Source organism: Hordeum vulgare, chromosome 4H, assembly GCF_904849725.1.
Source record: "Hordeum vulgare subsp. vulgare chromosome 4H, MorexV3_pseudomolecules_assembly, whole genome shotgun sequence".
In the NCBI taxonomy this organism is placed as follows: Eukaryota; Viridiplantae; Streptophyta; class Magnoliopsida; order Poales; family Poaceae; genus Hordeum; species Hordeum vulgare.
The window spans coordinates 20,218,239-20,232,849 of NC_058521.1; the positions used below are offsets into that span (position 1 = coordinate 20,218,239).

General features: G+C 48.4%; 1 protein-coding gene across 1 annotated transcript; it reads left to right on the forward strand.

The window, feature by feature from the left end:
• Window positions 1-9,429: 9,429 nt before the first annotated feature.
• Window positions 9,430-11,010, forward strand: LOC123447535 (zinc-finger homeodomain protein 11-like). Its single transcript, XM_045124142.1, has one exon. The coding sequence runs from the start codon at window positions 10,089-10,091 to the stop codon at window positions 10,809-10,811; it is 723 nt and encodes a 240-aa protein (XP_044980077.1). The 5' UTR covers window positions 9,430-10,088; the 3' UTR covers window positions 10,812-11,010.
• The last annotated feature ends 3,601 nt before the right edge of the window (window positions 11,011-14,611 follow it).

A 14,611-nucleotide genomic window follows, 5' to 3' on the forward strand; every position in this document is an offset into this window, starting at 1 on the left:
CACCATGGGCTTTTTCAGCAGGGAAAGGGCGAGCTGACCCCACGTGCAAACTCTTCCTAACCGTTGTCGCCACCTCGCCACACAGCGCTACCACGAGTACACGAGCACGTGTACATCCCAGTCCATCAAGCTAGGTGGCACTGCCAGTATAGGCTTGCGCTCCCATATCTAGAAGCCAACCTCCCGGATGGTTGGCATCTTGATCCCAATCACATTCCCGTGTTGGTGGTGCCCTAGTGCACGCGTGTTGGGTTCTACCGTAGATGCATCACATGTGAATTAAAAATTTCCTACGCGTAGAACATCCAAGAACATGCTGTGGATATGGATCACATATCGTTACCATTAGATGTGCAATGTCGTGCAACAGAAGTAGAGTTGGGGCAGCGCATCTATGTGGTATGTCTCCTCCTTGTCCGATCTCCCTCGAACAGCCGGTCGCCGATCCCACGTACAGGTTCACCGGAGCGGCGCAAGTGCATCGCCTCTAAAAGTATCCGCGCGTGCAGGAGGAACATCGTACGGCGGAGTGCTAGGTTCGGATCACATAGTCGGCGGCGGCGAGTGGAGGTGGATAGGTGCAACACATGCACAACCCTAATGACGACACCGATGCAATCAACTAGATAAGTGTGTCGCACCTCCCCTATATATAGGCATCCGCCATGGGCTCAACTCCTCGGCCTCGCACAGATCCTAAAGTCATGTGTTCCTTCCCTTAAGCGTGCGACCCTTTAGGTTCTCGTTCACTTGGTCGTGGGCTGGCTCATATTTGGCCCGACTAGTCGGTAGCGGCCTCTAGCAAAGCGTGTTGACTCCAAGTGTCCAATGAGGCTGGTTAAGCGAACCTGTACTTCGCACTTCTGTTCCCTTTTCCACACGACATATGTTGTCGAGCACAAGGCGACATGGTCATCCTTGTTGCAGCACGACCTCTTTCTCGTTTGGGTGAATCCGACCAACACTTCAGATTATCTCATAATGCTCATCGCATGGCCATTCTTATCCACGTCGGATCACTCGAGGGGCCTAGAGTATATCTCTCCTAGTCGGAGGGGCAAATCCAATCTTCCTTGACCATGTCTCGCAACATGGGTGTGGGCAACTGTGAAACCTACCTTTGTAACTACCCAGTCATGAAGTAGCGTTTGGTCGGCCCAAAGCAAGTCCGCCACCATTTCGAGTACATGTGCCAGCTCAGGTCTTAGGACATAGAACGTATGTTGTACTAGAGACTCACAGATGACCTATCGTTGCGTCTCATAGTTGGGTCTGTCCAACTCACACCTTATCTCGACTCGGATCGACTACATCGAATCTGACCAGATCTTTCCGAGTTCATATTATCCTGCTAGCATCCAATGCTACATGGTGAGTGATACCGGACCATCCACTGTGTCATATGCTAGTCTAACTCGTTGCGCGTCCACACAATCCTTTCAACTAGGAACCATTTAGGACCCTCATCATACAATGCATAGTCTCACAAACAAGTCACATACTTGTCGATACACATCATTGACAATGTTAAAGGACTATCTTTATTCATAAACACATGGGAAATATCATCATACATGATTGCCTCTAGGGCATATCTCCAACAACGCGCGCATGCCGAGAGGTGCACAGGCGGCGCGAGCTGCTGACCCCCAAGCAGCGGCTGCAACCAACAGATGCGGGTGATTCCCCCAACTAGGAGTTATGGTTCACCATGGAGCACGAGCAGGAGCGCCTCCACGGTGTCCAGCACCATCCCGTCGTGCCACCGCCGCCCCTCCCCTCCTGAGGTGAAGCCGGAGGAGATGAAGGAGGAGGCATCCTATTAGCCCGCCCTCGAGGCAGCCATGGAGCTCGCCATCAAGGAGAGGAGGCGTGATGAGGGCGTGCGTTGGGAGGGACTCAAGGAGGCCCTCGCGTTGTGTGTGGCCGACGACTGCGTCGTGCCTCTGCCTACGCCAACGCCTATGCCACTTCCCGAGCCCAAGGTCGAGGCGCACGACCCGTGAGGAAACGCTACGAGTGGATGGGTCTCCGCGTCGGCCATCTGGCATAGCGCGACGCCGGAGTAGGAGAGGGCCTATCTCCTGCATTGGAAGTCACGTCATCTGGCGAAGGAGCATGCCCAGGTCGAGCGGCAGATGGAGCTGGAGTGCCATTGGGCGTGGGAGGAGGAGGACCATATCAAGAGGGAGGCAGAGCAGCGCCCAACAGTCTGTGCCCCACCTGTCGGCACTGCCACCACGGGATGCTGCTCGGGCCTCGGAGGTAGAGTTCACGTGGGTTGGCCCGATGCGGGAGCTCATCGACCTCACCGGCTCAAGGGAGGGCGATCACGCCTAGGGCAGCGTGCGGGGCGGCGATTTTTTATATGTTTTAATTATGTTTTAGTAGTTATGTTCATGTGGACTTGGGCCGGTGTTTGACCGGTATTTTAATGTTTAATTATCGTTGTTTGGGCTTTTATAATTTTTTGTTTCTTTGTGTTTAAAATTTTGTGTCTGAGTGTGTTAGATGCACATGTCGACCCAAATGAAAAAACAAATATCAGCATTTACTTGATTGACCCAAACAGACAAATCAGCATCTGTTTGGGTCAGCATATTGGAGTTGCTCTCTCTCCTCCCTCCCATCGTCGCTGGTGTGTCGCGTCGCCCCTTGCCTGGTGACCCCGGTGGCGGCGGACCTTCGACCCTCCCCCTCCTGGCTTGGGCAGCGCGGGGCAGCCCGGGTCCGGGTGGTGCTCCTCGGCGGCAGCGGCCCAGCATGGCGGCGAGGCTTCCCCCTTGTGCGCGCGTGCGTTGTCTTGGTGGCGGGGGTGCTTTCATTGGTGGGTGGTTAGCGTTGGTGGCACTACGGCCCTACAGGCCCAGATCTGGGCCCCTCGGGCCTGATCTGGGTCAGGTCGGGCCTGCCTCGTTGCCTCTGGTTGGTTTGCGGCGTGACTCGCGGCGGAGATGACACTGTTGACGCCGCACCGCTGCAGTGTGGCGATGGGAGCATCACGGGCTTGTCCATGCCCGACTAAGCTTTTGGGCCGCTCATGAGGGTGGCGGCGACAGCGGCCTACGTGCAGCAGCACGACGACAGGGACTTTACGAGCCATGGGGCTCGGTCGTGCCTATTTGGCCTCGTGTGTCCCTGTTGCTGTACCGGTCGGCACCCGCTGATGGCGGTGGAGGACGTCCTCCGGGTGGGTGCGCTGATGCCGCCTCCGGTTCCAATGGCTCGTGTGGTCTCGTCGTCGTGTCCGGACGGCGACCGTCTTGGACGGTGGAGAGGTTCCCTCTTGCGTGGTTGTCCTCCTATCGGACCTTGTCTACGGGTGGTTCCCCTCAGACTGACTGGCTTTGCTACGTTGGCCATGGTGAGACGACGATAGTAACTGCAAGACCGTGGTGGCGTATGTTGGTGGATGACATGCTTGGTGAAGCACATCTGATTGTCCAGGCGGTGGTGATTTGGGTGTCGAAAAAAATCCTTGTCATTCAACACCGATACAATGACGCTTGAGAGTGTCACCCTTCCTTCGTGAAGGGTGTCGGGTGTACCTCCTCCCCACTCTTCGAGAGTATCAGGAAAAACCCTAGGACATGTCCGGGCAGCAGTATCGTCATCGTCACTATCCTTCTTGAAGGTGCTTCTTGATACGCGATGAATCAGAGTACTTGGATCGTGGTGGGAATACTCTGAAGGGGACGCAACGGTTGCAAGTTATTGTTGTTTTCGTTAATCCGTCGGTGTTATCATTGTTTTCTCTTTCTTTTTTTCTAACGTGGATGTGTTATTTTCTCCAACAGTAGTTTCATGTTATATCGTGTGGTTGTGTATATATATATATATATATATATATATATATATATATATATATATATATATATATATATATATATGTAGCGGGACGAATGCCTACGTTTTCCTTTAAGGATCGCGTAACTTTTTTTCAAGCTCATCCATGCGTAACTCTATCGCCAGACTTGGTGTACGTACATTCTCCACGCAAGTTTTCTTCGAGCGCGCGCGCTACATTTGAAATGCGCGCCCGGGTCAAAAGCTCGGGGCACGGACAAACTCGCATCGTCAAGTCGCCCATGTCAAGCGTATCTTTCCAGCTCGCAAAAGCTCACCGCTGCCTGCCCTGGAATCGCAGCTCGATATGTCCGGCCACGAGGGGACTGAACCGAAATCGGACAAGGCACGCACAGCGCCGCATCATCGTCCCGTCGTCATTATCGCCCGGGATAAGCAGATAAGATCGGCCGTAATAACGACGACGATGCATCCACTGCTGCGATGTGCAGTGCAGTGCACCTCCCCCCGTGCTAGTGGCCAAGGCGTGCGTGACCGCGCGATGCATGGGCTCTTTGCCGTGGGCTGTCGCTCGCGGCCGGCGTCGGCACGGCATGGGCGCGCCCCGTACGCTCGCTTGACCGGATGGTTATCAGGCAAACTCTTAACGGGCGATCCATTTCGTTTTAGTTTAAATTTGCACGGTAGAAAACGCGATCCAATGTGTCAACGCATAAGATGGATGCCTGTTTTTTTCCTCTGCGTCGTGGTCCATTTTTGACCTAAACTTGGGGTCGGGTTTGTGTCGGTATAGGCACAGTATGGACTCTGAGCGACATTCTTCCGTGTCCTTTCCTAGTCCGTTCGTCGGTGACACAGCGTTCATTTTCCCACCTCCGTATTCACCCTTGTTTTGCCGCCTAGCCTCATCATTGCCGCACTGTTCCGACCGCGACCGCACCACTCAGGCGTCGCCGCCGCATCCACCAACGTATCCACCGCCATCGGATCAAACGAGACCGACGTCTGTGGCCGCTCCTCGCCACCGGTGTAGCACGAGAAGCTACGCCTGCCAAGGGTCGTTGGCCGCGCCCTCGCCTGCACGGTCACCACCGGAGGGTGCAGACTGAAAATGAAAAAACTGTCCATTTGATTGACAACGACAATACAAAGGGCATCTTAAAGCTTGCACAATCATACTTGAAGTTCTGGTTTCACAAGATCCCTAAATTTGGTGTGTTTTTTTTTACATGAGAGGTTTTCAATGACATCAATGTGCTTCAGCGGTCTATGATGTTTGCACGGCTTGCAGAAGGCAATATCACAGAGGTCAACTTTGAGATCAGTGGTCACCAATACATAAGACATACCACCTAGCTGATGTTATCTATCTCAGTGATCAACTCTTGTGAAGACAATCTCCAAGCCAGTAGGGAGAAGCGGACTAGGTTTGCACAAGCATAAAAAGAGTGATAGAAAGTATGTAGAGCGTGTTTTCGGTGTGCTCCAGCCTTGATGGGCTATTTTTTGACACCCTGCTAGGACATGAAGCCGACGTAAGATGTGAAATGTGATCATCTTTGTGTGATCATGCACGATCCTAGAGAATAAACGTGATAACAACATCTTTGATCAAGGGTTTGATTGTCACTCTGAAAGTGCTTAGCCTCAGTATCGACCAAAAAAAATTGCAGACTTCGTTCAATTTCATCATGGAATAAGTGATTGGGCAACTTAGATTCAAATTCAAAGTGCTATAGTTGGCCATACATGAATCACCTAGGCAACCAATAGATGTATCAGATCTTTTTATTTGTATTTGTGGGAGATTCAAATTCATTTGGTTGTAAACAATGAGATTTTTATTTGGTTGTAAATTATTATTGTGTTGAGAAACTATGTGATCTCTTATTTGTATGCATCGAATGTAAAAAAAAAATGGACGAAAAACCGATCGAGCGGGCCAAATAGGTTGGTTGGTTGGGCGCACTCCATGAAATCCACGCACAAGGCCGGACGACGCCCCTTAAGCCGATCCAAACAGATATAAAAAAACCAAAACCACGTATGTTTGCATCGTCCGGTTGGACTTGACCATAGAACATCTAGACTTGAAAAATTCGACCCTTTATACTTCTGCGGATTATGACCGCTATCCCTCATTTTTTTCCTCGGCTTCATCCAATTACCACATATTTGATACCTTAACTCCATATAAAACATGCAAAATACTCCATTTGTTCCTAAATATAAGTTTTTTAAGAGATTTCACTAAGGGTCTACATACGGAGCAAAATGAATGAATCTATATTCTAAAGTATGTCTATATACATCTGTATATAGTCCATTAGTGAAATCTATAGAAAGACTTATACTCCCTCCGTTCCTAAATATAAGTCTTTTAAGATATTTCATTATGGGTCTACATACGGAACAAAATGAATGAATCTGCACTCTAAAGTATGTCTATATACATCCGTATGTAGCTCAGTAATGAAAAAAATTTAAAGACTTATATTTAGGAACGGAGGGAGTATTTAGGAACGAAGGGAGTAGAACATATGTAGTACATAAACAACTTAAGCTAGCCTACACTATATATTCGTCGGTGGAGATGTTAACAACCATCGTACCGGACGACCCTGCCTCCTGACGGATGGCTGTCTCCCGCACCTCCGGCCCCTCGTCGTGGAACATGTCGATGAAGACCTCGCCGAGCTCCGTCGGACTAGGACGCCAAAGCTGCGCCTGCGGTGGCATCAAGACTCGATCGAGGAAGATGCGCGTCGCACGTTTCCGGCCATTTTAGGGTCTCAACCGTTAGTACGACAAGACGGACGCGTCCAAGCCTCCTCATATCCGCCATATATGGATTGGTCACGCCGAACAGCCCCGACACATAGGACCGGTAGTGTAAACCCTATCAACCAGGTTTTTTTCTTTTACCGGCCAGCGATCGAGGGGCGCCCGGCTGCAGATGATTTCATGCATGGAGTATTTCTAATTAACCCACAGTCGGCGGGTGGTGGCGCGCGCGAGGAAGACCTGCCTCCCCCATCCCTCACGTTGCGTGTCCCGCGGCCCATGCCGGTGGGTGGCCGCGGCGGCGAAGAATCCTGTCGACACGCCGGCATGCGCCCATGTGCCGCCGCTCGACGCACGCCCCGGTCCGTGGCCTGCCCGACGTCCGTGCGCATGCATGCATGCGTGCATGCAGGGCACCTCGCCATCCACACAGCGCGGAGCACTGGGAGCAGGGTTGGACTTCGCACGGAGAGAGGAGAGGGGAAGGACGGTCTACACTACACGCGCCGTCGCGGTCATAGGCCGGCCAGGGCTCAGGGCTCAGGGCTCAGGCTCAGGTTCAGTAGCGTGCCGATTGCTGGCGTAGGGTGGCTTTCTCGCGCTTCGTGCTGTCAACCGTTGGTGGCCTTGTCGCGCGTGGGTTGGAAGCATTCGCGGCTCAGTATGCCTGCCCTGCCTGCCCTATGGGCCGGCTATAGACACCGGCGTTTCCATGGCCTAGCCATGCTCTCAAGGAACCGTGGGTTCACGCGCGTGTACTACCAGCTCAAGCGTCAACATTTTTATATGGTTGGGATCATCTGGATGGCGTTCGGCCACCGGATGTCAGATCACCGCAATCGATCTTGTCGTCTACCCAAGATTAACGGCCCAACCGAGTTACGGCTGATAAGAGATTAGGGTTTGCTCCGGCACGTTATTTACCGGCTCGGTTTTTTACTGCCCGGAGTGCACTTCCTCTTGTCTCGTTTTTACCTCACATTCGGACAAGGAGATCTACAAATGCCAACCAGGAGTTGGTGTGCATTTGGCTCTCGCCTAAAAGCCTAAAACTCATGCATGCATTGGCTTGCTGCATCTACGTCTCATAGTACGTAATAGACAATAATGCACAATGTGACATGTAAAAGAACGGGAAAAACTAATATGCGATGTAAAGTATGCCTAAAAGGATACATATGGCATAATATGGTTACCATTTTCAGAGGTATTAACTGCACACGTAGTTATGTGGCTTACTCTAAAATACATAAATGTGTCTATCATCTCTCTTCTATACTAATGTTGAATTTGACGACACGTGGAGAAATGCAGAGCATCCACGTAGACAAATGCATTGTACCACATGTTTACCTATTTTTTGGATTACAATACGATGCAAATGCGTGGAGTAGAGTGTTGGAGTACTTCCAAGAAACAAAAACCCACGTTACGGAACCAGCTGGCCGCATTTGTGCATGACACGCTCTTTGGTCTCACGGCACAACTTCCGATACGGATTAGATATTAACCTATTTTTTATATAATCTAGATTATTTCACATCCTAATCTGGGCACTGACTTTCTTGCGCTGGTAATCAGTGCACTCGATCCGAGAGCTAATTATTCAAGCATCAGCCACCGGCTCTTTTGTCCCTCTCCAAAGAACCTATCCGTCAGTACCAAATTAGGCAAGGTGTTCCATGAGTGCCTTGCCCTACTAAACTCTCTACAACCTTGTACCACTCCCGTTTATAGCTATCATGGGTGTTGTATCAGTATTCAGATAATATAGCGAGCAAAAGGTCCCCACATCAATTATTTCTATTGCGAGAAGTCTTCATTTCAATTACTAATGCAGTGGAATGTTCTATTAACTGGGGTGCGAAGGAGGCGGATTAGTTACCTTTGGCTCGAAAGAGCGTCGGTGCGTTATCTATTTTATAAAGGTTAAAATATACTAACAAATGAAGAACTTGTGTCGATATGAGAATACACTATCGAATAGCAATAGTTTCATTGAAATATACTACTTCCTCCGTTCCTAAATACTGTATAAATCTTTTTAGAGGTTTCATTAATGACTACATACGAAAGCATATAGACATACTTTAGAGTATAGATTCATCCATTTTGCTCCGTACGTAGACACCTAATAAAATATCTTAAAAGACTTATATTTAGGTACGGACGGAGTAGTTCTGAGCGAACTGCAAAAGAAATGTGAGGGGTGGACGAAATTTGTTTGAGTATTGCTGGCACTTAGATAAAAATTTGTCGTTCCAAAATGATTGAAGCTCTAGGTTTGTCAAAAATTAACTTGTTTAAGTTTGACCAAATATATAGAAAAATATATTAACATGTATAACCCCCAATAAATCTCATATTTTATAGAATATATTTTTATACTGTAGTCACAAAAAATAATGTTTTATTTCATACTACATGTATTTGGTATTTTAGATCTTAAGACAGTTTTTACAAAACTGATCACACGTAAAAAAAATAACTTTACGTAAATCCAAAACTTTAGTTATTTTAAAACAAAACGATAGGAAAGTGTAGAGGGTGAGGGATGGATGCCACGACACACCATCTGTCAGAGCCCCCCTTTTTTGTGTTGGAGATAGATGGCCAAAGACATTTTGTGTTGGAGATGCTCTGATCGACTCACTCATGATTCCATGAAGGATCGTGAAGAAACCAGAGATCACCAAATATTTATTTAACATATCTAATCATACGATAGATCCGGCCGGGTGATCGGCTGTGTCGGCGGAATCGCGGTCAGCATAAGAGACGGGCGAAATGGACTTTTTTTTCCCGGTGGTAGGAGAAGTATTTGTACATTAATCACATATATATACTTGCACACTAGTGCATTTTCGAAACTACGCATCTGTGAAGTTTTACATTTGTTCATACTTCTGAGTATTGCATGCAAAGTACACGCTCACGCACATCGTAAACACGACATGGGGAGATACTCCATGTGTGATCGTATCTTGAAAAGATTCCGGGTCGAAACATTGCACCTGCTACCCTCCAAGAGCTAGCGGCACAGAGGAAAGTCAAACAGTGCCCCTGCCCGTCCTCCTCTTGCTTGCAGCAGCAAGAAAGAAGCAGCCCGTCCCCCTACACCTACACCCTCCCAAAATGCCAGGATCACAAAATATATTGCAAGAATCAGCAACGACACACGGCAAATCTACCATCCCGACGTGCACCGGACTGCTGAGCCACAACCACGTTATACCCTTGGGGTACCAGCAGTACTTCTTCTACCTACGTATCCATCCAGCACAAACTTACAGCTCGTATTGACGAGCGACTCCTCTCTCATGCTCCCACGTAGCATGCGTGGTGGCGCTGCTGCTGCTCCACGGTCCACATAGTAGAAGTAGAGAGAGAGAGAGAGAAGAGAGGAGGGAGAAGGACAGGGAGAGGGAGAGGGAGAAAGGAGCAGAGAGAAAGAGGAGGAAGAAGAAGGCAAGAGGGAGGGAGGGAGAAGGAGAGTGATGGAGCAGATGCAGCACCAGCAGGAGCGGGAGAGGGAGGTGTACAGGGAGTGCCTGCGCAACCACGCGGCGAAGCTGGGCACGTACGCATCCGACGGCTGCTGCGAGTACACCCCCGACGACGGGCAGCCGGCCGCGCTCCTCTGCGCCGCATGCGGCTGCCACCGCAACTTCCACCGGAAGGCATTCCTCGACGGCACGGCATCTCCCGGCCAGGCCGCCAGCCAGCACGCGCCACTAATGCTGCCCTCCCCCGGCGCCCCGCCGGGATACATGCACCACCACCTGGCAATGGCCGGGCCCTCCGGGGTCGCCACGGGCGGCGGCGACGGTGGCGGGTCGCACAGCGGCGGGGGCAGGCGGCGGACGCGCACCAAGTTCACCGAGGAGCAGAAGGCGCGGATGCTGCGGTTCGCGGAGCGGCTGGGGTGGCGGATGCCCAAGCGCGAGCCCGGCCGCGCGCCGGGGGACGACGAGGTCGCGCGCTTCTGCCGGGAGATCGGGGTCACCAGGCAGGTGTTCAAGGTCTGGATGCACAACCACAAGGCCGGTGTCGGCGGCAGCGGGGGCGCCGGCGCCCAGACGTCGTCGTCGACCACGCGTGGCGGCGGGGGTGGGGGCGGAGGTGGAGGTGGAGGTGCCGGGGGCATGTCGCCGGCGATGGGTGGCGACGGTGACGGCGACGACGACGAGGAGGTGAGGGGCAGCGAGATGTGCATGTAGTACTTCTTCCTCTACGTGTAGTGGGAGGGATGGCATGGGCGCATGGCTAGGCTGGGATAATTTAACCCTTCCTTTTTCGCTGATTTCTTCGGCATTTTTTTGCTTCGACCTATTGGTTCTTGACGATGAGATTAATTGTGTTTAACAGTGATCCTAATGGTGTGTTATTTTGGTAATTAACTCATTGATTTTGTTGTTACCCTCAAAGGAGTCTCGTGTCTTTACTTAGATTGTCCACTTCATCACATCTACATTGTATTCCTCTGTAAACTAATCTAAGAGCACTTAAATTATTAAAGTAATATTCTAAATGTTTTTATATTAGTTTACAAAGAAAGTAGTTAGAAAGAATTAATCTATTTATTTTCAACTATAATTATTTAGATACAGATGAAGTATGATGCATGATAGCCGGCTCGAAATGCATATTAACTATGAACTACAAATGAGCCATGCATGCTTAATTTCCTTTTGCACTTAGTTTAACTTGATCTGGCAAGGACTCATTGAGTACAGATACAATGGCTTGAGAAGGCTAGCTCCAATTCAAAAGAACCGTCGCGGCTTTGAACTAAAGCCACGACGCTATTATTATTATTTTTTATCGGAGGGAGTATATGATTTTCCTTTTCAGTGAAGATATTTGATTCAGAATAACTGAACTTCCAAAATTCATTACTTCCCTATGTAGTAATTCAGATTTTCTTTTACCCTGAGGTTAACATTTTGGAGAATATTTATGCCTCTTAGCGGTGCAATGAAACAACAGTATTGCCCATTTTTTCAGCGTTCTCGGTCCACGATAAGAAGTACTAAGTCATGGCATTTTATTCCTGTGTTCCAAAGAGGCAGAGGGCTCATTACGTTTTAATCCATTTTGATGAGCCACTATATTCCGAACAGCCTGATTTGTGCTGCATAAATGAGTGCGATGTAACCTTTCAAACAGCCAGGGATATCACTTCTTGAATATATTTTCCAGACAGCCAGACGGTCCTCTTTTGGTCTCCATCACATTTGATCGATAATATGTACATTTTTGTTGGTAGCAGGGATCCCTGCAATTTATCGCATAATTGAAAATAGCAGGGATCACATATTATCGATCATAATTTATACATTTTTGTTGGTAGTTTTGCATTAATAATTTTTTGCATATAGGCATACCTGTTACAATTTTAATGTTACTCTTTGATATCCAGACCGGATTCCTACAACCTCGGATTGGCCCACCATTTCTATTGTAGTCTGCAGTGGTATGGTTATAAAATCTATAACATCAAATAAAAGTACTCCTAGATGCAAATCTAACCACATAGATAGGTTTCAAATCAAAATTTGTATAAATATGAGTCAATATTATTAAGAATGGTTGCCTATATCCTTAGATTAAGCAAGCGATATATGCACATTACCACAGAGCAGCCAGGTTTTTATAGAGAAGGAGGATATACTCCCGTTCTCTGCATCTGAACGATGCACGCAATCATTTTATTAATTATTTAGAAAAATCTTATAAAATAATACATCATTAATCCTGAAGACATCATCTTGACATGACCTGCAACGACGATGCATTGAGAAGAAAATAACGTCAAAGACGCCACCATCACCCGTCAAGACCGCAGTCAGGCGTGGTTTTCATCGGAAGCCGCATCGTTCCGATCTCGCGGCTGGCAGGAACCGCGTGGAGCTTTGCAATAAAGACATATGCCGCCGTCGGTACTCAGGCAGAGGTCCTCCATTCCTTCACCGAAGCCCTCATCGTGACGCCAACCATCCATGTGAAGAATTGACGACGGATCTGGGTGGCATCCAGATCTGTGGCCGTCGTCATGCTCACGATCGTGAACACCACCAACCATGGGGTCGTCGGTTGCCGTCGCACGACAAGGGAGCCGCCCTGGCCGCGACGTGAAGCCCTCAGTCCAAAGTGCCCCAGCCACCTCGAGGGGTTGAAGCCGCCTCCTCCTGCCTCAACGTCTTGCACAGAGCGTCGGAGCCACCGCGGCCAACACCGGCAACAAGGGCGGGAGGATCTGCTGTGGGGTGTGGGGCTGGGGGCGCTCGGATCTGATCCCCTTGGTGCTGCCCCGGGGTGGTGGGCGCGAGGGGGTCGGGAGGCGCACATTGTGGCCGGTTTGCCGAACTATGATAAATAATCATTTACTGCTGAAAGATGAATAAGAGCATCTATATCTGACATCCTTAAGCGTCCGTGGACGTGTGAGGTCAGTGACCGGACAAGAGAGAAGAAAAAAATTGATCCAACCGAATCTTTGATATCATCTATATACGTTCAGTCTATCCGTGAACCCTTGTATTGAGGACAAATGTAAGAAGGATATGAGTGCTCGTGGAATCGCCTGACGAGGTCCTAGCCCGAACCACATTATATTTTTCTTAATTCATTTTTTTTATTTATCTCCATCAATTACATATAAGGGATGAAATGAGAAATGTGGCCGCACGAACGAATAAATAGAAGCTCAAAACAGATGCGCCGAGGGGTTGAATTAGAGGTTCGGGGCTGTGAATGCTCTAACACTAACACAATGAATTAGAGATGCGGGGCTGTGGATGCTCTAACACTAACACAAGTACAAAACGAACCAACACAAAATAACTAAAGATCGTTCAGTACACCGTAAGGGTTTGAATGCAGGAGCCGTATCTGGTTCGTGGGTTTGTCAAACGAAATAACTCACGTATTTCGAAGCGGAACCATCTCGATCGATTGTACAGTACTATTTATGATCATGCATACTCGCATGTGATTGGGCATGTGAGTTGCAACAGGCACTGTGATAATACTACATATAGACTGATCTTAGTAGAGTAATGTGTGGGATGGGGCGAAGTTAGAACGGGATCAAGCTAACTCGAGTGTGTGTCCGTATGCGATCATGTGTACTGTAATCTCATGTGGCGAGATGGCCGTGAGAGGAATATATAATCATGGGATATATATCGAGGTACGGCCAGGGATAGATCAGACTGTTTCTAGCTACTTCCTACCGCTGCATTAGATCGATTATTATTACTGTTTTGTCGGCTAACAATTTATGTTCCATTCGAGAAGATATCATCAAGTAAAGGGTAAGAATGTCCATTGCTAATCGTGAAAATCATGAAAACAAGGTGGTGTTTCTTTAGAGGGACTAGATTAAAAAAAATTCTTTTTAGTTTTTAAGTAAAGAAATATGAGGGACTTTTTCTTAAGTGACTAGAAAAAGACTCTACAGAAGAGACTTTTTCCTTTAGTCTCTGAGACTAAAAAAAAATGAGTCCCTTAAAAATAAAAACACCACCCAAGAGTGATTGGATCAAATTCTGGAAATCTAAGAGCAGGTACAATAAAGTACAGTCAGCAGCCTGTAAGGATTAAAATACTATATTTTTACTGAGTTGGATGAGAGAGAAGAGGAGAGAGAAGGGAAGTGGACTCTTCGTAAAGAGCCAGCTCTAGCACGTGCTCCTAGATGCTTTATGAGAATGAAACGTGGGTCATATATGATAAAAGTAGTACTCTTTTATAGCTAACTATTGTATAAGATAGCTATAAGATGAGCTATGAGACTGCTTATAGCCAACAGTTGGCTATACTATTAACCATGCTCTAACCATATGCTAGTATTCTAATCATTTTGGGTCACTTAGAGAAAGAGAGGCGCAAGAACAAGTCCACTAATAGTAACACATAGTAGAACAATTGGTGGATATCAGGGATAAAATTAGTGATCCCACAAAATTAATGACCGAGTGCCCTTCTTGTTCTTCTTCCTCGCCTACGTCCTCCT